A 27,201-nucleotide genomic window follows, 5' to 3' on the forward strand; every position below is an offset into this window, starting at 1 on the left:
GTGCGCCACACTCGCCGCCATGGCTACTATAGTGGCGCTGACTGACAGTCCCACATTTAAATTGACATAGATACCCGATAAAGTGGCTGGGGGGATAGCTGTCGTGGTAGCTCAGTGGTAGAGCATGGAACGCGTTATTCGAAGGTTGCAGGTTCGGATCCTGCCCACTGCAAGGTATCTTTTTACCCACTTTTTTTTCTTCTCATTTACAATACAATTGGCCTTATAACTTCCACTATACCTTCCTTGGCATTATTGTCTGTTAGATCTCATTAATATTGCGTAAAGACGAAAAAAACGAGCCCTTAAGTACACACTTGTTTCCCTTATTCAATAACGAAGGTCTCGTACTGGCAGACTTGGATCCTTTAGGTTGTATACGAGGGACTATTTGGTCAGCTGCCAGTTAGTAATAAGTTCGCGTTCTACAGGACGCCAAACAGGCTCATAAAGAGTGCGCCACACTTGCCACCATGGCTACTATAGTGGCGCTGAGTGACAGTCCATTGTTTAAATTGACATAGATACCCGATGAAGTGGCTGGGGGGGATAGCTGTCGTGGTAGCTCAGTGGTAGAGCATCGAACGCGTTATTCGAAGGTCGCAGGTTCGGATCCTGCCCACGGCAAGTTATCTTTTTACCCACTTTTCTTTCTTCTCATTTACATTACTATTGGCCTAATAACTTTTCTATACCTTTCTTGGTATTATTGTCTTTTAGATCTCATTAATATTGCATAAAGACGAAAAAACGAGCCCTTAAGTACACACTTATTTCCCTTATTTAATAACGAGAGACTATTTGGTCAGCTGCCAGTTTCTAATAAGTTCACGTTCTACGTAACGCCAAACAGGCTCATAAAGAGTGCGCCACACTCGTCGCCATGGCTACTAGTGGCGCTGACTGACATTCCCACGTTTAAATTGAGATAGATACCCGATAAAGTGGCTGGGGGAATAGCTGTCGTGGTAGCTCAGTGGTAGAGCATCGAACGCGTTATTCGAAGGTCGCAAGTTCAGATCCTGCCCATGGCAAGTTATCTTTTCACCCACTTCTCGTTTACATTACAATTGGCTAAATAACTTCCCCTATACCTTCCTTGGTATTATTGTCTGTTAGATCTCATTAATACTGCTTAAAGATGAAAAAAACGAGCCCTTAAGTACACACTTGTTTTCCTTATTCAATAACGAGGGTCTCGTACTGGCAGACTTGTTGCCTTTAGGTTGTATACGAGGAACTATTTGGTCAGCTGCCAGTTATTAATCAGTTCACGTTCTAGGTGACGCCAAACAGGCTCATAAAGAGTGCGCCACACTCGCCGCCATGGCTACTAGTGGCGCTGACTGACAGTCCCACATTTAGATTGACATAGATACCCGATATAGTGGCTTTGGGGATAGCTGTGGTAATAGCTCAGTGGTAGAGCATCGAACGCGTTATTCGAAGGTCGCAGGTTCGGATCCTGCCCACGGCAAGTTATCTTTTCACCCACTTTTCTTTCTTCTCATTTACATTACAATTGGCCTAATAACTTCCCCTAAACCTTCGTTTGTATTATTGTCTGTTAGATCTCAATTATATTGCGAAAAGACTAAAAAACGAGCCATTAAGTACACACTTGTTTCCCTTATTTAATAATGAGGGTCTCGTACTGGCAGACTTGGTGCGTTTATGTTGTATACGAGGGACTATTTGGTCAGCTGCCAGTTACTAATAAGTTCACGTTCTACGTGACGCTAAACAGGCTCATAAAGAGTGCGCCACACTCGCTTCCATGGCTACTAGTGGCGCTGACTGACAGTCCTCCGTTTAAATTGACATAGATACCCGATAAAGTGGCTGGCGGGATAGCTGTCATGGTAGCTCAGTGGTAGAGCATCTAACGCGTTATTCGAAGGTCGCAGGTTCGGAACCTGCCCACGGCAAGTTATCTTTTCACCCACTTTTCTTTCTTCCCATTTACATTACAATCGGCCGAATAACTTCCCCTATACCTTCCTTGGTATTATTGTCTGTTTGATCTCAATAATATTGCGTAAAGACGAAAAAAAACGAGCAATAAGTACACACTTGTTTTTCTTATTCAATAACGAGGGTTTCATATTGGCAGACTTGGTGCCTTTAGGTTGTATACGAGGGACTATTTGGTCAGCTGCCAGTTAGTAATAAGTTCGCGTTCTACGTGACGCCAAACAGGCTCATAAAGAGTGCGCCACACTTGCCACCATGGGTACTATAGGGGCGCTGACTGACAGTCCATTGTTTAAATTGACATAGATACCCGATGAAGTGGCTGGGGGGGATAGCTGTCGTGGTAGCTCAGTAGTAGAGCATCGAACGCGTTATTCGAGGGTCGCAGGTTCGGATCCTGCCCACGGCAACTTATCTTTTTACCCACTTTTCTTTCTTCTCATTTACATTACTATTGGCCTAATAACTTCTCTATACCTTCCTTGGTATTATTGTCTGTTAGATCTCATTAATATTGTATAAAGACGAAAAAACGAGCCCTTAAGTACACACTTATTTCCCTTATTTAATATTGAGAGACTATTTGGTCAGCTGCCAGTTTCTAATAAGTTCACGTTCTACGTGACGCCAAACAGGCTCATAAAGAGTGCGCCGCACTCGTTGCCATGGCTACTAGTGGCGCTGACTGACAGTCCCACGTTTAAATTGAGATAGATACCCGATAAAGTGGCATGGGGGATAGCTGTCGTGGTAGCTCAGTGGTAGAGCATCGAACGCGTTATTCGAAGGTCGCAAGTTCGGATCCTGCCCAGGGCAAGTTATCTTTTCACCCACTTCTCGTTTACATTACAATTGGCTAAATAACTTCCCCTATACCTTCCTTGGTATTATTGTCTGTTAGATCTCATTAATACTGCGTAAAGATGAAAAAAACGAGCCCTTAAGTACACACTTGTTTCCCCTATTCAATATTGAGGGTTTCGTATTGGCAGACTTGGTGCCTTTAGGTTGTATACGAGGGACTATTTTGTCAGCTGCCAGTTACTAATAAGTTCACGCTCTACGTGACGCTAAACAGGCTCATAAAGAGTGCGCCACACTCGCCGCCATGGCTACTATAGTGGCGCTGACTGACAGTCCCACATTTAAATTGACATAGATACACGATATAGTGGCTTGGGGGATAGCTGTGGTAATAGCTCAGTGGTAGAGCATCGAACGCGTTATTCGAAGGTCGCAGGTTCGGATCCTGCCCACGGCAAGTTATCTTTTCACCCACTTTTCTTTCTTCTCATTTACATTACAATTGGCCTAATAACTTCCCCTAAACCTTCGTTTGTATTATGATCTGTTAGATCTCATTATTATTGCTTAAAAATGAAAAAAACGAGCCCTTAAGTACACACTTGTTTGCCCTATTCAATATTGAGGGTTTCGTATTGGCAGACTTGGTGCCTTTAGGTTGTATGCGAGGGACTATTTGGTCAGCTGCCAGTTACTAATAAGTTGACGTTCTACGTGACGCCAAACAGGCTCATAAAGAGTGCGCCACACTCGCCGCCATGGCTACTATAGTGGCGCTGACTGACAGTCCAACGTTTAAATTGACATAGATACCCGGTAAAGTGGCTGGGGGGGATAGCTGTCGTGGTAGCTTAGTGGTAGAGCATCGAACGCGTTATTCAAAGGTCGCAGGTTCGGATCCTGCCCACGGCAAGTTATCTTATTACTTACTTTTCTTTCTTCTCATTTACATTACAATTGGCCTAATAACTTCTCTATACCTTCCTTGGTATTATTGTCTGTTAGATCTCATTAATATTGCGTAAAGACAAAAAAAACGAGCCCTTAAGTACACACTTGTTTCCCTTTTTCAATAACGAAGGTCTCGTACTGGCAGACTTGGATCCTTTAGGTTGTATACGAGGGACTATTTGGTCAGCTGCCAGTTACTAATAAGTTCACGTTCTACGTGATGCCAAACAGGCTCATAAAGAGTGTGCCACGCTCGCCGCCATGGCTACTAGTGGCGCTGACTGACAGTCCCACGTTTAAATTGACATAGATACCCGATAAAGTGGCTGGGGGGTTAGCTGTCGTGGTAGCTCAGTGGTAGAGCATCGAACACGTTTTTCGAAGGTCGCAAGTTCGGATCCTGCCCATGGCAAGTTATCTTTTCACCCACTTCTCTTTCTTCTCATTTACATTACAATTGGCCAAATAACTTCACCTATACCTTCCTTGGTATTATTGTCTGTTAGATGTCATTAATATTGCGTAAAGACGAAAAGAAAACGAGCCCTTAAGTACACACTTGTTTCCCTTATTCAATAACGAGGGTGTCGCACTGGCAGACTTGTTGCCTTTAGGTTGTATACGTGGGACTATTTGGTCAGCTGCCAGTTACTAATAAGTTCACGTTCTACGTGACGCCAAACAGGCTGAGAAAGAGTGCGCCACACTCGCCGCCATGGCCAGTCGTGGCGCTGACTGACAGTCCCACGTTTAAATTGACATAGATACCCGATTAAGTGGCTGGGGGGATAGTTGTTGTGGTAGCTCAGTGGTAGAGCATCGAACGCGTTACTCGAAGGTCGCAGGTTCGGATCCTGCCCATGGCAAGTTATCTTTTCACCCACTTCTCCTTCTTCTAATTTACATTACAATTTCCCTAATAACTTCCCCTAAACCTTCCTTGGTATTATTGTCTGTTAGATCTCATTATTATTGCGTTAAGATGAAAAAAACGAGCCCTTAAGTACACACTTGTTTCCCTTAATCAATAACAAGAGTCACGTACTGGCAGACTTGGTGCCTTTAGGTTGTATACGAGGGAATATTTGGTCAGCTGCCAGTTACTAATAAGTTCACGTTCTACGTCACGCCAAACAGGCTCATAAAGAGTGCGCCACACTCGCTGCCATGGCTACTAGTGGCGCTGACTGACAGTCCTACGTTTAAATTGACATAGATACCCGATAAAGTGGCTGGCGGGATAGCTGTCATGGTAGCTCAGTGGTAGAGCATCTAACGCGTTATTCGAAGGTCGCAGGTTCGGATCCTGCCCACGGCGAGTTATCTTTTCACCCACTTTTCTTTCTTCCCATTTACATTACAATTGGCCGAATAACTTCCCCTATACCTTCCTTGGTATTATTGTCTGTTAGATCTCAATAATATTGCGTAAAGACGAAAAAAAACGAGCCATTAAGTACACACTTGTTTTCCTTATTCAATAACGAGGGTTTCGTATTGGCAGACTTGTTGCCTTTAGGTTGTATACGAGGGACTATTTGGTCAGCTGCCAGTTAGTAATAAGTTCGCGTTCTACGTGACGCCAAACAGGCTCATAAAGAGTGCGCCACACTTGCCACCATGGCTACTATAGTGGCGCTGAGTGACAGTCCATTGTTTAAATTGACATAGATACCCGATGAAGTGGCTGGGGGGGATAGCTGTCGTGGTAGCTCAGTGGTAGAGCATCGAACGCGTTATTCGAAGGTCGCAGGTTCGGATCCTGCCCACGGCAAGTTATCTTTTTACCCACTTTTCTTTCTTCTCATTTACATTACTATTGGCCTAATAACTTTTCTATACCTTCCTTGGTATTATTGTCTTTTAGATCTCATTAATATTGCATAAAGACGAAAAAACGAGCCCTTAAGTACACACTTATTTCCCTTATTTAATAACGAGAGACTATTTGGTCAGCTGCCAGTTTCTAATAAGTTCACGTTCTCGTGACGCCAAACAGGCTCATAAAGAGTGCGCCACACTCGTCGCCATGGCTACTAGTGGCGCTGACTGACATTCCCACGTTTAAATTGAGATAGATACCCGATTAAGTGGCTGGGGGGATAGCTGTCGTGGTAGCTCAGTGGTAGAGCATCGAACGCGTTATTCGAAGGTCGCAAGTTCGGATCCTGCCCATGGCAAGTTATCTTTTCACCCACTTCTCGTTTACATTACAATTGGCTAAATAACTTCCCCCATACCTTCCTTGGTATTATTGTCTGTTAGATCTCATTAATACTGCGTAAAGATGAAAAAAACGAGCCCTTAAGTACACACTTGTTTTCCTTATTCAATAACGAGGGTCTCGTAGTGGCAGACTTGTTGCCTTTAGGTTGTATACGAGGAACTATTTGGTCAGCTGCCAGTTATTAATCAGTTCACGTTCTAGGTGACGACAAACAGGCTCATAAAGAGTGCGCCACACTTGCCGCCATGGCTACTAGTGGCGCTGACTGACAGTCCCACATTTAAATTGACATAGATACCCGATATAGTGGCTTGGGGGATAGCTGTGGTAATAGCTCAGTGGTAGAGCATCGAACGCGTTATTCGAAGGTCGCAGGTTCGGATCCTGCCCACGGCAAGTTATCTTTTCACCCACTTTTCTTTCTTCTCATTTACATTACAATTGGCCTAATAACTTCCCCTAAACCTTCGTTAGTATTATTATCTGTTAGATCTCATTAGTATTGCTTAAAAATGAAAAAAACGAGCCCTTAAGTACACACTTGTTTCCCCTATTCAATATTGAGGGTTTCGTATTGGCAGACTTGGTGCCTTTAGGTTGTATACGAGGGACTATTTGGTCAGCTGCCAGTTACTAATAAATTCACGTTCTACGTGACGCCAAACAGGCTCATAAAGAGTGCGCCACACTCGCCGCCATGGCTACTAAAGTGGCACTGACTCACAGTCCAACGTTTAAATTGACATAGATACCCGATAAAGTGGCCGGGGGGGATAGCCTCGTGGTAGCTCAGTGGTAGAGCATCGAACGCGTTATTCAAAGGTCGCAGGTTCGGATCCTGCCCACGGCAAGTTATCTTATTACTTACTTTTCTTTCTTCTCATTTACATTACAATTGGCCTAATAACTTTTCTATACCTTCCTTGGTATTATTGTCTGTTAGATCTCATTAATATTGCGTAAAGACTAAAAAACGAGCCATTAAGTACACACTTGTTTCCCTTATTTAATAATGAGGGTCTCGTACTGGCAGACTTGGTGCGTTTAGGTTGTATACGAGGGACTATTTGGTCAGCTGCCAGTTACTAATAAGTTCACGTTCTACGTGACGCCAAATATGCTCATAAATTGTGCGCCACAGTCCCCGCCTTGGCTACCAGTGGCGCTGACTGACAGTGCCACGTTTAAATTGACATAGATACCCGATAAAGTGACTGGGGGGATAGCTGTCGTGGTAGCTCAGTGGTACAGCATCGAACGCGTTATTCGAAGGTCGCAGGTTCGGATCCTGCCCACGGCAAGTTGTCTTTTCACCCACTTTTCTTTCTTCCTATTTACATTACAATTGGCTGAATAACTTCCCCTATACCTTCCTTGGTATTATTGTCTGTTAGATCTCATTAATATTGCGTAAAGACGAAAAAAAACGAGCCCTTAAGTACACACTTGTTTCCCTTATTCAATAACGAAGGTCTCGTACTGGCAGACTTGGATCCTTTAGGTTGTATACGAGGGACTATTTGGTCAGCTGCCAGTTATTAGTTAATAAGTTCACGTTCTACGTGATGCCAAACAGGCTCATAAAGAGTGTGCCACGCTCGCCGCCATGGCTACTAGTGGCGCTGACTGACAGTCCCACGTTTAAATTGACATAGATACCCGATAAAGTGGCTGGGGGGATAGCTGTCGTGGTAGCTCAGTGGTAGAGCATGGAACGCGTTATTCGAAGGTTGCAGGTTCGGATCCTGCCCACTGCAAGGTATCTTTTTACCCACTTTTTTTTCTTCTCATTTACAATACAATTGGCCTAATAACTTCCACTATACCTTCCTTGGCATTATTGTCTGTTAGATCTCATTAATATTGCGTAAAGACGAAAAAAATTGAGCCCTTAAGTACACACTTGTTTTTCTTATTCAATAACGAGGGTTTCGTATTGGCAGACTTGGTGCCTTTAGGTTGTATACGAGGGACTTTTTGGTCAGCTGCCAGTTACTGATAAGTTCGCATTCTACGTGACGCCAAACAGGCTCATAAAGAGTGCGCCACACTCGCCGCCATGGCTACTATAGTGGCGCTGACTGACAGTCCAACGTTTAAATTGACATAGATACCCGATGAAGTGGCTGGGGGGTTAGCTGTCGTGGTAGCTCAGTGGTAGAGCATCGAACACGTTTTTCGAAGGTCGCAAGTTCGGATCCTGCCCATTGCAAGTTATCTTTTCACCCACTTCTCTTTCTTCTCATTTACATTACAATTGGCCAAATAACTTCACCTATACCTTCCTTGGTATTATTGTCTGTTAGATGTCATTAATATTGCGTAAAGACGAAAAGAAAACGAGCCCTTAAGTACACGTTTGTTTCCCTTATTCAATAACGAGGGTCTCGCACTGGCAGACTTGTTGCCTTTAGGTTGTATACGTGGGACTATTTGGTCAGCTGCCAGTTACTAATAAGTTTACGTTCTAGGTGATGCCAAACAGGCTCATAAAGAGTGCGCCACACTTGCCCCCATGGCTACTAGTGGTGCTGACTGACAGTCCCACGTTTAAATTGACATAGATACCCGATAAAGTGGCTGGGGGGATAGCTGTTGTGGTAGCTCAGTGGTAGAGCATCGAACGCGTTATTCGAAGGTCGCAGGTTCGGATCCTGCCCATGGCAAGTTATCTTTTCACCCACTTCACTTTCTTCTCATTTACATTACAATTGGGCAAATAACTTCCCCTATACCTTTCTTGGTATTATTGTCTGTTAGATCTCATTATTATTGCGTAAAGACGAAAAAAACGAGCCCTTAAGTACACACTTGTTTCCCTTATTCAATAACGAGGGTCTCGCACTGGCAGACTTGTTGCCTTTAGGTTGTATACGTGGGACTATTTGGTCAGCTGCCAGTTACTAATAAGTTTACGTTCTAGGTGATGCCAAACAGGCTCATAAAGAGTGCGCCACACTCGCCGCCATGGCTACTATAGTGGCGCTGACTGACAGTCCAACGTTTAAATTGACATAGATACCTGATAAAGTGGCTGGGGAGATAGCTGTCGTGGTAGCTCAGTGGTAGAGCATCGAACGCGTTATTCGAAGGTCGCAGGTTCGGATCCTGCCCACGGCAAGTTATCTTATTACCCACTTTTCTTTCTTTTCATTTACGTTACAATTGGCCTAATATTTTTTGTATACCTTCCTTGGTATTATTGTCTGTTAGATCTCATTAATATTGCGTAAAGACGAAAAAACGAGCCATTAAGTACACACTTGTTTCCCTTATTTAATAATGAGGGTCTCGTACTGGCAGACTTGGTGCCTTTAGGTTGTATACGAGGGACTATTTGGTCAGCTGCCAGTTACTAATAAGTTCACGTTCTACGTGACGCCAAATAGGCTCATAAAGAGTGCGCCACAGTCGCCGCCATGGCTACTAGTGGCGCTGACTGACAGTCCCACGTTGAAATTGACATAAATACCCGATAAAGTGGCTTGGGGGATAGCTGTGGTAATAGGTGAGTGGTAGAGCATAGAACGCGTTATTCAAAGGTCGCAGTTTCGGATCCTGCCCACGGCAAGTTATCTTTTCACCCACTTTTCTTTCTTATTTACATTACAATTGGCCTAATAACTTTCCCTATACCTTCCTTGGTATTATTGTCTGTTAGATCTCATTAATATTGCGTAAAGACGAAAGAAACGAGCCCTTAAGTACACACTTGTCTCCCTTATTCAATAACGAGGGTCTCGTACTGGCAGACTTAATGTCTTTAGGTTTTATACGAGGGACTATTTGGTCAGCTGCCAGTTACTAATAAATTCACGTTCTACGTGACGCCAAACAGGCTCATAAAGAGTGCGCCACACTCGTCGCCATGGCTACTAGTGGCGCTGACTTACAGTCCCACGTTTAAATTGACATCATCGTCAGCCTGACTACGTCCACCGCAAGACAAAGGCCTCTCCCATGTTCCGCCAGTTAACCTGGTCCTGTGCTTGCTACTGACAATTTATACCCGCAAACTTCTTAATCTCATCTGCCCACCTAACCTTCTGTCTCCCCCTAACCCGCTTCCCTTCTCTGGGAATCCAGTCAGTTTCCCTTAATGACCAGCGGTTATCCTGTCTACGCGCTACATTCCCTGCCCATGTCCATTTCTTCTTCTTGATTTCAGCTATGATATCCTTAACCCCCGTTTATTCCCTAATCCACTCTGCTCTCTTCTTGTCTCTTAAGGTTACACCTACCATTTTTCTTTCCATTGCTCGCTGCGTCGTCCTCAATTTAAGCTGAACCCTCTTTGTAAGCCTCCAGGTTTCTGCTCCGTAGCTAAGTACCGGCAAGATACAGCTGTTATATACCTTCCTCTTGAGGGATAGTGGCGATCTACCTGTCATAATTTGAGAGTGCTTGCCGAATGTGCTCCACCCCACTCTTATTCTTCTAGTTACTTCAATCTCGTGATTCGGCTCTGCGCTTATTACCTGCCCTAAGTAGACATAGTCTTTTACAACTTCAAGTGCACTATTACCTATCTCCAAGCGCTGCTTCTTGCCGAAGTTGTTGTACATTACTTTCGTTTTCTGCAGATTAATTTTAAGACCCACCTTTCCGCTCTCCTTGTCTAACTCCGTAATCATGAGTTGCAATTCGTCCCCCGAGTTACTCAGCAATGTAATGTCATCGGCGAAGCGCAGGTTACTAAGGTATTCTCCATTGACTCTTATCCCTAACTGTTCCCATTCTAGGCTTCTGAAAACCTCCTGTAAGCACGCGGTAAATAGCTTTGGGGAAGTTGTGTCCCCCTGCCTTACACCCTTCTTGATTAGTATTCTGTTGCTTTCTTTATGAAGCACTATGGTAGCAGTTGATCCCCTGTAGATTTCTTCCAAAATATTTATATATACTTCATCTACGCTCTGATTCCGCAGTGTTTGCATGACGGCTGATATTTCTACTGAATCAAACGCTCTCTCGTAATCTATGAAGGCTATGTATAGTGGTTGGTTATACTCTGAGCATTTCTCTATTACCTGATTGATAGTATGAATGTGGTCAATTGTTGAGTAGCCTGTTCGAAATCCTGCTTGTTCCTTTGGTTGATAGAATTCTAATGTTTTCTTTACTCTGTTAGCAATTACCTTTGTAAATAGCTTGTATACTACAGAGAGCAAGCTGATCGGCCTGTAATTCTTCAAGTCCTTGTCATCTCCTTTCTTACGTATTAAGATGATGTTAGCGTTCTTCCAAGACTCTGATACTCTTCCCGTCAGGAGACACCTCGTAAACAGGGTGGCTAGTTTTTCTAACACAATCTGCCCTCCATCTTTCAACAGATCTGATGTTACCTGATCCTCACCAGCAGCTTTGCCCCTTTGCATGCTCTCCAAAGCTTTTCTGACTTCTTCTATCATTACTGGTTGGGTGTAATCTGGGTTACTGCTAGTTCTTATAGTTTTAAGGTCGTGGTTGTCTCGGGAGGGGTCGTCCCTTCATCAGGGGATAACTCATCCCCTGATGAAGGGAGGACCCCTCCCGAAACTGTTGGGAAATAAATATATTTATCCTTGTTGACAACGCTCCCGTTGTGCCATATCCCATACCTTCACGAAGACTAACTGGCCCATTGAATTTACTCCCACTATATATATATATATATATATATATATATATATATATATATATAAGGAAATTCAGAAAAACGGCAATGTCTGCCAAATTTCACCATGTTGTAACATAGTCTTGTAATAATTTCATTCTCCCATATTAACATAGTTGAGTAATTACTATTGTTATAGAAAACTACACTTGTTCGTTTCCCCAGCGTGCAGCCGAGAGTGACCACTGTTGAAAATGGGGGGGGGGGACTCAGCCTCCCCAATTTTTGTTTGTATGGGGGCGCTCGCACCTTCCTTGTCCCCCTGGCTGGTACGCCTATGTGTGAGAAGAGAGCATGCGAAGCGCTGATGCTGAGTGCCTAGTTTGGTCAGTTCAGTTCCTCTCCAGCGTCCGCTCGAGCTTATTTCTTCATAACAGGCTCATGCTGTGGCGTGGGTGCGGTTACATTGTGTGGATCTGTTGCTGGCATTGTGCAAAAAGAGAGAAAATTTTGGCGACGCCAAAATTTTCTCTCTTTTTTGCACAATGCCAGCATTGCATCCACACAATGTAACCGCACCCACGCCACATACGATATGGTCAGTTCAGTTCCTCTCCAGCGTCCGCTCGAGCTTATTTCTTCATAACAGGCTCATGCTGTGGCGTGGGTGCGGTTACATTGTGTGGATGCGTTGCTGGCATTGTGCAATAAAGAGAGAAAATTTTGGCGTCGCCGCTGTATACACACTGTGCTACAAGAAAATCTGTTTTTGTGCTGCTTTTATCACGATTATAACCGGTGCGGCATCTGTGAATGTACTGCAGAGCTTTGAGAAGTTCAGCTTCTGTATAACTGGTCTTCCCGAATGCTGATGTGATTGGGACTGTCAGAATTTCTTTTTAACTTTAGTTAGGTTAGGCACAATTTAGTTGATGCATTCTTTTTTGAAACTGTATGACATCGATCGACGAACGCAGTTTATTGGATAGCATATTTATGGTGCATGGGATGCAGTCTTGACAAGCAAGTCTCGAAGGGTTCGGTGCCTCTGCTTCATGCACTTTAGGATATGGGCAAAGTTTTATTTACTCGGCGGCGCCGGGCTATTCAACCGGCGGCCGCCGAAAGTGTAGCAGTGCGTCCTTTGATGGTGCACCAGTTACATACATATTTGTATGTGCCATTTTCCAGTAACTGGCGCTCTTTTGATCGTGGGATTATTGATAATCAGTCATTTGCAATATGGTGATCTCATGATTCATCAAGGTGACTTATCATGTCACGCTTCCACAGTCACGTTTTCAGAAAGAACACTGTGCCGACAAGGAAGACTCCTTTGCTTAGTCCCAGCTGTAACTTATTCACATCTTCAGCGGCAGGGTGACATCAATTCTCGAGTGTAATCACGACCAGCCCAATAACCGTTCTCTTTTTTGCTCTTCCTCACCAGCACCTCTATGCTCTATGGCCTTCAAGTTTTGAAGTACAGTCGACTCCTTCTAAATGAAACTTGAAGGGGATCCATAAAACTGTTCCATTGATCAAAAGTTCCATTTAAGCAAAGTGCACTTATTTAGTGAGTCAAAACCTTTATTCAAGTTCCACAAGCCTCACCTTACTCATGAGGATGAGTAGGAGAAAAAAAAAAAGGAGTGAAAGGTGGTTTCTTTGGCAAGCTTGAGTTGTTTTTCACAAGGTACCCACCCATGTCTGACAAACCAACCAGAAATTCTGGACAAACCTCATGCTCAAAATAGCGCTGCAAAAGTTCAACAGCCTCTTTAGCTGATCGGTCTGGTGGCACCACTGCACTGGCAATATTGTCATCACATTCATCGCTGAAAGGTTGATCCTCATTTTGCACTTCGGCAATCATTTCCTTGACAGTCTCCTCATGACAGGTATGAACATTTTTATTAATTGATTCGTGGTCCTGCAGCGTGAAAGGGGCAGAGGGCACGACTTCACTGAATACTGCCTCAATGTCGGCATCAGCAGGGCTTCTTCTTCATCAGGTACGGCTTCTTGCACTTGAAAGCCAGCATGATGAAAGCATCTGTGTATTGTGGTTGCCTTCACTTGCTCCCAGGCACGAGCCAAAATGTGAATGGCTGCCAATAAATTTTTGCTGTACCATTTCCTACTGTCTGCACAAAGCAGCATTTGATGAAGCAATTGTCTGTGGAAATGAAATTTAATGTTATGAATAACCCCTTGATCCATCGGCTGGATCACTGCCGTTACATTGGCTGGCAAAAACTCCAGAGTGATGGCTTGGAGTCTTCCAACCTGACCGGCTGGGCAATTATTCACGATGAAAACAACAGTTAAGATTGGGATGATGAATGTAATCCCGATGGTTCATATGATCACGACGACACGTTGAAGGACTGGACTGCTTGCTCACTTCCTGGCAAACTTCTGTTTATTTAGACAGTGACACTTATTTACCAACAAAGGCCGGGGTGGCCACTAAACCAACTGCACAGTAAGCACTGGCCTGTATTAATATCAACGTCGGCGTTACTTGCCGAGCCCTTCGTATACTCCACACATCGACACCAACTTCTCGATGTAGTATTAAGCTTGGATCAGAGTCTGCGCTAAGCACGACCTCTGCCCCCCTCAACGTAGTATCAACCTTGGATCAGAGTCTGCGCTAAGCTCAATCTCAGTCCTTGCTTCCCGGTCTCATTCCCAAGCACCAAGCTCCCCTTCTCTCCATTTCTTTTCAATAAATACCTCCCGTCTCGTCTGAGACAGCCTCGTGGGATGAGTCCCTCCTCGATGCTCCACCAATGGAGCAAACAACTGCCCTTTCATCAGAGATGGTTCTCCGCGTCTGTGTTCCCACACTTTGCTATCCTCAGAGCATTGGCTGAAAAGAACTCCGTCATTTCAACGGCGTACAGCTTAAGTGATACTTTTGTGCGCCAACAAGCCTGTCTAGACAACCGTTCGGCCGTCTGGCGTTAATAGACACGATTCTGCCGTATATCCACACGTATTGATACAGCATGGCACCTCATTATCTTGTCGGGAGCTGTGTCGCGACAACGACTACTTATTTGTCAGTCTGGTTCGCCGTGAGAGCGCTACCGCCGTGCGGGTGACTGCCCAGCACAAGGTACGGTGAACAAAGGCTCAGGGGGTTCGACGACAAAGACGCGTTCTTAGAAGAACGGCTTAGTCCGTGTCAGGGCAGCCTCTTTTCATTAACTTCCCTTTTCGTCGGGCGCCATTTACCGACTGGCCATCCTTCGCGTGCCCCAAACATAACTCTTTCCAAGCCAAGAATGTAGTATGTTTGCTTATTGTACATACAACTTCAAGAACCATATGGGGAGAGGGGGGAGGTCACACTAGGCACACTGCTGACACTTCGAGTCGTGCGTGAACATCGTACAAAAGTTGCTAAAACAACAAAAACATGTTACAAGGCATTCACTATAACGTCATTACATAATTACAAAGCACATTCACACAAGTGTCCCTTCAAAAAATGTTTGTGGTCACCCAAACGCAAAAAGTCATGCAGAAGACCACGAGAAGGGGCATACACTCGAAAATTTAAAAAAATGCAGAGAAACGCACTCTAGTAGTCACACCCGCGCACTGGTCGGATCGCAACTTGCAGGTTGGACCCTGTCCCCTACATTCCTTGGTGCACCATGGCAATTAATGAACATTGAGGCATCATGCTCTTGCTACCTGCCTAAATCTAACAAACTTCCATACTACTACTTCACAACGTACCCATTTTGTATTACTGGTAAAAAAAAAAGGAGAAAAAAAAACCTTACACCCATCTCCCTAAGCTTACTCTACTGATCCCCGCTGTCCAATCGCGGCAAGGCATCAGCGCACTTATTAAGAGATCCCTTTATGTGATAAAAGAAAAAAAAAAGAGAGATGTCCTTCTGTAATGCCAAAGCCCAGCGGGTCAGGCGAGCACCAGATCATATGTAGCGGGTCAGGTATGCGAGCGGGTTACGTGCCGTTACTACCTTAACTCTGTCACCAACTGGCTGCATGTCCGACAGACTGAGTGTTCTCATGACGGTAAACAACGCTCTTTTACTTGGCAACCAATGTAGTTGCTGAGGACTGATAATATATCTGAGAAAGACGATTGGTCTCTCTTCTTCGTTTATCCCTTGAGAAACACGAGCCCCTATTGGCCTTTTGAAGGCACCTGTCACTAATGTTATCTCGTTTTCCAGATGTGGGATGCTTGTCTTAAATACGACCTTTAGAGTTAGTGCAACAGCATTGAAATAATTTTTACCCTTCGGGCTCGCTAGGAAAATAGGTACAAAGTGGTTCGTAAGGTCCGTAAATCAGTTCATTAACTCTGAACGTGCAGGTATCTGTTTTCGGTAATATTTTACATGTGCCATCATACTGTGCAGGTCTGTTTTAGCGCGCGGGGTGTTCAGTTGCGCAACCGCACCTAACCTATCGAGCTTAGGATAGTGACAACTGTCAACATTGTGTCAGGGGTAGCTCATCTGCGTTTGTGGGACAGAACATCTTTCCAGGTTCATCGCAAGGCCCATTGACATTATAACACCCAGAACCGAAGTTAGTGTGAGCCATAAATATGCTCTCCGAATGCACTCACTTGTTTTCTGTCCTGTGAACATTGCCCGCTCACTGTCCAGTTCGTGCTCACTTGTCATCCACAGTGAGCTTTCTTTTCGCCGTTTCCTTATGGACATCTCGCCCCCGGTCTCACTACCTGAAGCCTGTACTTGCATTGCAGCCCCTGCAAAGGAAACCTTTGTATTTGGCCGCTCTGGCATCTTATCTGCTTTCATTTCATCTTCACGATCGACCGCCTGAACGATAACTTGCTCCGTTGTTAATATACGAACTGCCAATTTCGCCAACCCTGCTTGAATCTGCTTGAGTTTCTCCAAAGTGCTTGGCGTTAGTAGGGCATCTACTCCTGCAAGTTTATATGTGATTGCACACAGTTTGATCAGCTCAAGGGCAGCACCTCTTTCAGAAGTGTTCAGTCCCAACGGGACGTACATCAGGTCAGCCTGAACAGCATGCCCGAATGCTCCTCTTAGGCATACTTTTCCTATTCGCTGGTGTTTCGCTACAGCAGGAATCAGCTCCTCTCTGAGAACGGTTATGCCAGATCCTGAATCTAGACACGCCCTAAACAAGTTCCCCCTGCTTACTAACTCAACCCACGGTAACCTTGACGTACTAATCATGTCTGTGAAAGAAACTTTGCTCCTGTCATAGGTTCGCACACTGCCATGGCCGTCAACCATTCAGGCGGGTGTACTTCTTGCCCCCTTCTGTTGCCGATGTTTTCAGTGTCGTATGTGGGCATTGCCATTGATAGTGTCCGCTTTCCCCAAAAGCATAGCATCGGAGCATCGTCTTCCTATTGCCTATTGATGGCGGATAAGCAACGTGGTGATTATATGATTCCCCTCTCTTCGATTCAGCAACGTTGGTTTCGCCCCATCTTCTGCTCTCTTTGCTCTCGTCATATTTCTGCGCAAGCTTCGCTAGAGGCTGGGGCCTGAGCCACTCTGCTGTTTCATTCTGTCGGATGTATGTCCGCATCTCTTCATTCATTAGCTGTTTGACGCGGTCGGAAATCAATAACGCACGTAGCTCCTGTAATGTTTTAATCTCTCTACTACAAAGGTAATAGTCAAGTAGGATCTCATGCCTACTGAGCAACTGCTCCCACGTCTCATCTCCCTTCCTACATGTGTAAAGACTGCATTTGTATTCCTCGGGGGTAAGCTTCAGTTCCTGTAAGATGAGGTCACGAATCTCTTCGTAAGAAAAGACTCGCTCCTCAGCTCTGTCTACTACTAATGTCCAAGATTTCTCATTCAAAAACGGCATAATAATAGCACCCTGAACATCTTCTGGAATACCGCAACTTCTAAGCATATTTTCAGCGCTGTGGAACCACGCAGGCACCAACTCATCGGAAACCGGCATTGGTGGAAGAACTGCCCGCAACCAATCCGCATACCGTGCCAAACCAGACCTGTCACTCTGCTCCACCTCAACTCCTGCCTGAGGCTGAAACTTAAATTTTTGTAGCTCAAGTTGGAGCTTCAAACCCTCTATTTCCAGCTCCTTCATTCGAACTTGAACAGCAGGATCCGTGCTTTCACTAACAACCACATTTGCACCGGTCATACCCGCTGATGCCTCATTATGATCTGACTCCTGGTTCTCAGTAGTCCCGTCTGCCCTCTGACTTCTCGTCACCCTAGTCGCCATGGTGCTCCCGGAGAAAACGGAACAGTGACCCACCTGTGGTTCACTGTGCGTAGATGAGTCGCCGCATCACCTTCAGTTAGAAGTTCCAGTCAGCAGTTAGTGGAACCACTGCAGTTGGATGTACGTGCACCACTCAGTCTTTCCCTTGAAAGGTGTGCCGGTCGCCAGTCACCCGCTGACTCTCTCCATAACTCCAGCCGTCACCAGCCACTTTGGGTGAGAAGCCGATGTCCGAGCGTAGGAAGCCAACACTCTCGATTCCAGCTCAGCTGATCGCCAGGGTCAGTGTTGCGTAGAATTCAGGTTTCTTGAACTGCTTGTCATCTCGGCTCTGATGTCACCTGATGGCCTTTTTTTTGCCCCCACTTTTGGCTTTCGGTGTGTGTGTGCGCCAGGAAGGCAGGATGTCTCATTGTCCTCCAGGAAGCCGCCGCGACCTCCTGCTCGACTGCGCCAGTTAAGATTGGGATGATGGATGTAATCTCGATGGTTCAGATGATCACGATGGCACATTGAAGGACTGGACTACTTGCTCACTTCCTGGCAAACTTCGGTTTATTTACACATTGACACTTATTTACCAACAAAGGCCGGGGTGGCCACTAAACCAAGCGCACAGTAAGCACTGGCCTGTAATAATATCAACGTCGACGTTACTTGCCCAGCCCTTCATATACTCCACACATTGACACCAACTTCGACGACAAAGGGGTTCGACGACAAAGACGCATTCCTAGGAGAACGGCTTAGTCCGCGTCAGGGCAGCCTCTTTCATTAACTTCTCTTTTCGTCGGGCGCCGTCTACCGACTGCCCATCCTTCGCGTGCCCCAAACATAACTACAACATTCCTGCCTTGCCTCGTAAATCTTGGGTCTTCCTCCCATAGCCAGTTTTCGAAAATGGCCATAATCATCCACCCTCTTCGGTTCGCATGGTACGTAACGGGAAGTTGTCGAACGCCTTTGAAACAACGTGGTTGCCTTGATTTTCCTATTACCAACAGCTTCGATTTCTCATCTCCTGCCATGTTTGCACCCACCAGCACAGTGATGTGATCTTTACTGCGTTTTCTTTCACTACAGGCTTCACCTTTGATAGTAAGAGTCTTCGATGGAAGCGCCTTATAAAAAAGACCAATCTCGTCGGTGTTCAAGACGTCTCGTGGCTCAAAATTCATCAAAATTTCCTTACGTCGCCCCTGTTGCCAGTCGATGCAAGTGTCCCTGTTGACTGCAACACTCTCGCCTGAGATTGCTTTGAAGACTAGGCCATGGCATGTTTTGAAGCCGCTGATCCATCTGTCGCTTAGGACAAAATTACCAGCACCCATTTGCATGGTGATCTCTCGAGCTTTCTGCTCGAGAATTGGTCCGCCTATTGGCAAATTAAAACTCAGTGCACACTTGAACCACAGAAAAAGAACTTTTCTAGTTGTTCACAAGGCGTTGCCCACATCCGTATCCGTTCACATTTAAAGGTCCCGTTTTTTACAGCGCCTTCAATCATTTCTCTGTGTTAGCAAATCCGCGACAGTGTCGATTTCGGGATGCCATATTTTTTCGCCACCTCCATCTTGGGCAAGCCACTTAGATCATGCTTGTGAAGAATTCGCTGTTTTTTTTCAAGCGAGAGTGCATGGTGCGGCCACTCTTTCCATCTGGCTGAAATAACACCGTGATCCACCGCACTTAGCCGCACAAATAGGCCTAACACACAGCTGACTCGCAGACACCGCTCCCACAGCCACAAGTGAAAATGGCTACGGGATTGGCTTGTCTCGAAGTGTTGCCATGGTTGTAAGACCACATTTCGCTTGAACGAGTCTATACTGTGTTTAGAGTTTGTGCCGTTTAACCGTAGGTGACCAATAAGCACTGTTTGAATTAACCGATGAATTTTACTGCGCAACACATAAAAATCCTGCCATATGAGCCTGTTTAGTTTCGTTAGTGAGGTATTTTCGTTTAAGCGAGTTTCATTTATTGGGAGTCCATTGTATAGTGCGTTTCCAGTGCATGCGGATGTCTTGCAGAGGCATTGCACTTCCAAGTGCTGTACTATCAAAGGCACATATCTCAAGCAAACGAAAAAAGTGCATTTCAGTGTAAATAGGCCCCAGCATGCACTTTGCCTCTTGTATATTTTGGCCTGACAATTTGCACTCAGTGGGAGGTTATGAAGAAGTGCAGAATCATTTTTTCTCGCCTCAGGCAAGCCGCCCCAGCAACACCGCATCCTCTTTGACCCTCAGTGACGAGCGCCGTGATGCAGAGGAGGAGCGGGCCATGCCAACCCCTGAAATTACACTGTCTCCATGTGATTGGGAAGGCCGGAGAGAAACCCTTCGGTGCACAATCCCAGAGGCCACGCACCAAGTGAACTAAATCAACGCAATTCGACCTCTGCGTTTTCTCATTCTTTACAAGACACCCAGGGAACCTGACTTAGCAGCGCTCCTCGGGGGCTTCATCAGCCTAGCCAAAAGAAACCCTTTCGCATTCCTACCTCGTAACGATATGCTTAGGGATCCTCTGCAACTCTTTTTCTGTATGTTTTATATTGCAGTGATGGAAGTGCTGCTCTAATTGCTCTAAACAGCTCCAAACTGCTCCAAAAAAGAAATGCTGCTCCATGCTGCTCCAAAGTGCAATATTTGCTAGTAACTGCTGGAAACCTGCCCCAAAATGGTGTTGGCAAACTAAAAAGATTGACATTGAACCATGGGATCATCCCGTGATCATAAGGAAAGCCAAAAGCAAGCTGTATACACTATCATCCTAGTATGCTTCTACTCAGTGGCATAATTCCAGAAAAATCTCAAGGGGTGATATATATTAGGCCATGGTGTCCAATTCGTATTTTTAATATGGGTTGTATTCTTATTTATTTAAGAATTAAATCATGCTTTCAAATAAAATTAAAACAAAAAAACGAGCATGGGGTCCGAGCTCGAGCAATTGCATTGTATTGTTCTATTCAGTCTCTTTTTTACCACCTTTTTTTTCGATTTCCATAGTTCACACAGCTGAGGGAAATTTACCACTAGTACGCAGTAAAAGATAAAAAGCCTTTTGAAAAGTTGATTGTGCTATACCTAACTCTTAACTCAATTATATCACGTGCTAAACTAAATAATCTCAAGTGGGACACTTGCAAGGGGTGTTCTTAGCAGCCTGAACACCAGAAAAGTCCGGACCTTCTTCACTCCCCCCCTGTCCATGATTTACGCCAACTATACTGCTTTTAAACAAGCTGGATACTAGCATATGGCATGTTTAATAATAAATATAAATATTTCTTAGATGCTTAAGTGATGTTTTGAACTTCAGGAGTCGTGGGGAACATGCATCTGCTCCGAAAACACCAATAGCGATCCTAAGCACCATTTTTTCTGCTTTAGAATCTGCTGCAAAAAGCAAAATGTCATTTCCATCAGTGATATTGTGCCCACAGGAATGGTTACCCCAGATTCATAACCATCATTTGTTCTTCTGCTGTCAAAAATCTTCTGTAGTGTTAGTGCACACATACAAATTATCATGATTCACTTTCATGGCTGGAAGTGCTTCAGTGATGCCATATCTAAATATTTTTTGCTGATAAATTTACATGACAACTTTCAGGTTCTAGAGCCAGCACTGGCAGCGTGTGAGCAACTGTCAAGCCGGCTTGCCCCTGCTGACAGATCAGTTCATCTCCTCAGCTGTTTGCAACTCGCTCAGACTGGGCTGGCAGTGCTCGAAATGACGGAACCGTGGCTGGAAGAGCTTGAGGCACGCCAGAAGCCCCACATTGACTGTCTGGGTGAGTGTTTGATGCACAAGTTCTTGACATTTAGTTGTTTGACTCATGATGTAGTAGCATTTTAGAATCCTATTTGCAGCATTGCAAAACTTAAAATCAATTTCTTAAAGCCTGCCAAAAAGCTTGCAAGGAGCCTCAATTAGTGTGCAGTCAAGAGTGTTCAATTTTCTTGCTATGTGGTAACTCAGGCACTACATTCCATTGCTGCCTCAGGGAGGTTTCCAGTAGTCTTGAATGCTAGATTATCCAAACAACTAACCATCTGAAACAGTAGTAATAGCAATGTTTAAATTGTCTTGCCTGCAGAAGTTGGCACAATGTTCTCATGTTGAAAAACATTAGCTGGACGTTGGCATTTTTGGGGTTTTTTTGCAGACTTCACACAGCCTGCAAAAATCTATGTAAGATTCACATGTGGAGCACTGGTTGAAATGGCAAACAGTTGCTTAATGAGAAACATATCTGTGGACAGTATTTTAATGAAAAAATAGGACGATTTCATTGTCCAGAAATTCATGCGAGCATCCGTTGAACCAAAGTTGTCCGGGGGTTTCGCTGCAGTTTTTGACTATGGGATTCTAATCTGTACATTTTCTGTATCCCCATTTCAATGTGTTCAACGTGTATAATAAAATAATAATAAAAAATAAAACTGTGTCTCTGTTCGCTACTACCCACATAGCATTTAGTGTAACCACACTTGAATGATATACTGGCACTATGACGAGAGCGACTTTGCCTTCCATGTATGCTCCTGCAGTGGAGGAACAACTGGAGCACTTCGTGAGCCGGCTGGGCAGTGCCTTGGCTGACGACCCATCACGTAGTGGCAGCATTGTGCCTCTGCCAGAACCGCTATGTCTGCAAGCATTGAGCCAGGGCCTGGCAGAGCTCTGTGAGCAGCCGGAGGCCTGGGGCACCCTGCCACCGCTTGCCCTTCTGGTGGGACGCCAGCGACAGCAGGCAGTGCGCCGTGCCGCCCTCAACATGTTGTGGCACCGCTATGTCCAGCTGTACATGCGGGTTCGTGCTGCCACAGATGAGGACCTAGCCGAGCAGCTACCCCTAGCCCCAGACACTCTGCGAGAGGCACTGCTGCTGCCGCCTCTCATCGAGCAGAGAGAGGAACAAGATGGTGGAGGAAGCCAGGAGGCCCCATCCTCTACCTTGGGCTCATGAGTGGCCAGGTGGCTTCCTAGGCCGAATAATTGCTGCCTCCTGTTGCATTTGGGGTATCCGGATTGTCGATAGGGGCCATTGCCTGTCTTGGATGACTGTACACGTCAGAATGGGCACTAGGATTTATCTTTGTGGCAAGATTTAACTGTAGAGAATGTAATGAACAAAGGCAGAGGATACATTGCAGAGTGCTGTCATCCCTACTGCCTTGGTGTTCTTCTTCATGCACCGTGCTGTAAGTTATGCTGGGCATTGCTTTGACTGAAGAGGTTAACACCCTGTTGCACCTATCATTCTTTTTTTTCTTGGTCCAGTGGTGGGGCTTCTCTCTTTCAGTGTGCTGAATTAATTTCATTCTTGGTGACAAGTGTCTGTTGCACTAGGAGTTACCAATGGCACATCCATACTGTCTGGCCAGACACACCCAAACGATGAACTATGCGTTGAACTAGGGGTTGATAATGTACACTGCACTGAAGAAGCTTCACTTGTAGTAAAGCTTTGAGCATTCAGGGCTCCTCCAGCCATCTGTCAAAGCCAGTGAATACAGCATGCCATACTCCTTTTGGTGCTCTTTATGCAATGGTGCTGCTGATCAGAGTGTTCCAACTTCAAAACAAGTAGTGGATATAGCACTTGAAAGGATTCTAAGAATGTTAGTGTTTCCGGGGGAGAGCTTGTGTTAGTGGAAATAAATTCTTAGAAATTATTCATTTTCAAAGTTTTTAATTCTTGCAGATCGCAAGAATTATTTATAGTAGCAACTTTTGTAGTCAGCTTATGGAGACAACAGTTTGATGTCATGAGGTTTAAGGTGTCCAGACAGCCTTGAAAACTTAATTACTCTACACAGTTCGATGTGGAGGTGTGGGGAGGCTAGTGGCTGTACTTTTGGTCAGGGCTCCCAAATTCTGTCTCTCCTATTTCCTGTACATTTATTATATAACTCAAGCAAGCAGTTTAAATTTGTCTCGGGAAAATCTTCGTTTCACTTCTTTTGAATGTTGTACCTCATTTCTTATGCAAATAGGCTCAAATGCGAGAAACACTATATTAGCACCATATTATTCTGTATGCAAGGGGATATCATGAAGAAGGAGTGCAGTGCAAGCTTTGTTAGTCTCACTCAGCATGTCACCACTATGTAAGCATGAATGAAGAAAGGGAATTGTGAGGGTTCGTTTTCTTTCAGCATATAATGGAGTCCAGGAAGGTCTGCTGGTTTTAGTTGGCCATATGAGCATGGATTTCACAATGGCTATCACTGCGTGAACTGAGGAGCTTTCTGCACTGCTACCAGAGGGAAGTGGGTGCTCTAAAGACGGTGTTGTATGAATCATAACACAATGGCTGCGCTTTATTTTTATCCGTGATCTCATTTCTGCACTCTTCATGGTTTGTATATCCTCAAATTCTGCAAATCCTTCCCTAAGTACAGCATGTGACACCATGAGGGAGGCCAAATACAGTTTTTGGACGTCAGAAGACATCATATATGTAGTACTTTTTTTATCCACTTCTAGTGGAAAGCATGTCAGCTTCCCCCTCTTAGTTCACGGGCAGGGATTTCTCCGAGATGGAATAAAAAAATTTACACCATCTCCTGCTAAAGGGAACCATGTGTAGGTGTGAAGCAGTGGGCGCTAACACTTACTGGCGGCAACATTGATGCTGGCGCTCATCAGGGCGTTGTGCAGGAGAGGTACCTGGGGAGGCACAAAGCACACAGGGATGGACCGGTGTTTCCTACTGTGCTAATGGGCAACGAGAGACAAAAGACACCGATGGACACGGCGACCCGCAGTCTGCTTTTAGTCAATGCACCTGCTGAAAATTTTTTTTGTGAAATAATGCACAGCAGAAAGCTCCCACTGGCGCTACCTTGAATGTCGAGATTCAGTGCATATACGTATATTCAAGGTCACCAGTGAATGGTTGTACAGCGTGAGTAGTTGATTTCTTCAATCTTTAAATACTGAGCCACTATTCTGGTTTTGCGCTTCCACAAATATGCTGCGTTGTCTTTGCTCCCTCAGTACCATTCATGGAAGTGAGGTTGGGTTGGGGGGGGGGGGGGACAAGAAGAAATCACAAAGCAACCCTAATGCAAGACATGGGGGTATTGGTATGACCCTCACATTGGTTCTTTACTAAACTTGGGTATTGTATGCAACCCATTCCATAGCAGGTAGGTAACTATGGTTGTGCACTTAGAACACAACGACATGTGAAACACAGACGAGCTCAAACCTTGTGTTTTCAGTACGCAACCATAGTTACCTACCAAGTACTAACCAACTCACCCAGCAACAAGATTTATTGAACCACATTACATGTTTCTCAAGTACGTTTTCAGTGTTCGTGTGCCCTCCTGTAGAGCACTGCAAGGGCTCAGGCCTACTCGAAAACCCAAGCTCAGGGTAAAGTAGATTTTACCGTGGGCCAGGGCGGGGTTCAGGTTTGAAGCTCTGGGCTTAGGACCAGGAATGAGGTAGCGGGATCAGGTCGGGCTTGGTCTTCGCTCAATATTTAAGATTGTTGCACATACTTCGTGCATCATATAGTATGTTCCACATATAACTAAAGAAAATGCTGTTTTTCATGTGGGGCAAGCCATTTGTAGAAGTTTATGAAGAAAAGTAATGAGCTTTTTTTTTTTGCTTCTGGCAATAGGGAATATATGATTTATGTGGAAAGTCTAGAGAAAAGCAAGTTTAGCAGTTTTTTGTGAAGTTGACATATCGCTATTTATGGCTTATTTGTATTTTTTATTATTTTAAATTTTCAATGTTTTGTAATCGGTGTAATAAATGTAATATAACTTTGTACCTATAATATGTTCCAAGATCGATCGCAGATATATTTTTTACGGTGACAGTGTCTCAGAGGAAGTCTTTGAAGACGTCCACTAAAAAAAGGGTAAGTAACGTAGCTTTCTGGGCGAGTTGGTTCTTTGTAATTAAAAGATGAAACCAGGGAAAAACCACACGAAGACAGCGAAGAACAACCAGCGCTTTTCCTGTGTGGTTATTTTTTTTTCTTTGCTGTCTTCGTGTGGTTTTTCGCTGGTTTTATATTCCTATAAAAAGGAAAGGTCTCCATTGAATCTTGTTACATAGACACATTACAGAGCCACATCCTTTTTCTGGGACTCACGGCTTCCATTGGTTATGTGATGCGAGAGAGGCGTCCACAGCCTGCTTTGTGTGCCTGCATCATTAATATGCTAGCTTTCGTCTTCTTCCGCTATAAGGTGAGATGGCTATACGATACTGACACAACGGGGTTGGAATGTTTAGAAATAGTATAATAGATCCATCAGATGGATTATACATATTCGCTTGAACAAATACTGTGGCTTGAAAAAAAAAAGTACAGCTACGAACGAATTTCGTGCCGTGTGGTGCCCCCTTACGTCAAACCCCACGCGCGGAATGAGTAACTGTCCAGAGGCATATGAGCGCCATTACCACAACACTGGGACAAACCTCCAAAATAGATGGAAATATGTTCATTCGCCTCCGGCCTGTTTTACCAGCATAGTCCACTGGCCACATTCCGACGGTACTACATCGTTATGATGGCGTATTGCACCATTAAACTAGGTTAAAAAATTTGCACGAGACAAACCGTAATTGCGCTGTTGAAACCTGCAACAAGAAGCCCACAAGTAGTTTCATAGCCGACACAGGAGACGGCATGGCGCTTTTTGGAAAGCAATGAGCTGTACATCTTTGTTCCTTCTACAAAGTTCTGCAGTGGCATCGGAAATTTCCTTCAATGGTAAAAGTCTAGAAACGGGCGCAGCCCGAAATGCTATTCGGGGGGGGGGGGGGGGTCAGCTATACCACGGCCACTAGATGACAAAGCACTCGCGGTACGGCCTGCCACATCGAGCGGCTTTCAATGGGAGAGCGCGTATCGGCTGTAGTTGCAGTTGCGGCCGCTGCGGCGGGACGGGGCGGAGACTAGAGGGATGGATAAGCGGGTGGCGGCGGCTCCCTCGGGGAAGCAGCCGCAGGAAATTAGATGGTGGTTGTGACATGTGACCCGCTCAGTTTTTTTAAATCTCATTTGTCGCAGTAATGACATATCACGTATTTAGTAGAGCATGTAGGCGCTATCTAGTTTTAGCCCATTGAACTTTCGCGTGCCGAGCACCTGAAGTTTTTTTTCCTCAAAACCAGCTTTTTGCTTTGAGGCTAAAAGAAAAATCCACAATGCATGTAGCAGAACTATATGGCGCTAAATATGTGACAAAGTCCTTCTATTTATGATGATGCAATTTTTCCGTGACGTTTATTCAGCACCTTCGCGTTCTGGAATGCTTGACAATTATATTTTGGGGCACTTGACAATAGACGTTCATAGTTTTTGTATGCTGAAAGTGTATAAAAAGCA

General features: G+C 44.9%; 1 protein-coding gene across 1 annotated transcript in view; it reads left to right on the plus strand.

Annotated features, from left to right (window-relative positions):
• The window catches only part of Cog6 (conserved oligomeric Golgi complex subunit 6), a 137,136-nt gene extending 111,501 nt beyond the window's left edge, over nt 1-25,635 (plus strand). The window contains exons 6-7 of the mRNA XM_037413177.2: nt 21,441-21,621; nt 22,382-25,635. Of these exons, the coding sequence (XP_037269074.2) occupies nt 21,441-21,621; nt 22,382-22,800 (600 nt within the window). The 3' untranslated portion in view covers nt 22,801-25,635. The remainder of the gene's footprint in view (nt 1-21,440; nt 21,622-22,381) is intronic.
• The last annotated feature ends 1,566 nt before the right edge of the window (nt 25,636-27,201 follow it).

This window comes from Rhipicephalus microplus, chromosome X (assembly GCF_043290135.1).
Source record: "Rhipicephalus microplus isolate Deutch F79 chromosome X, USDA_Rmic, whole genome shotgun sequence".
Taxonomy (NCBI): domain Eukaryota; kingdom Metazoa; phylum Arthropoda; class Arachnida; order Ixodida; family Ixodidae; genus Rhipicephalus; species Rhipicephalus microplus.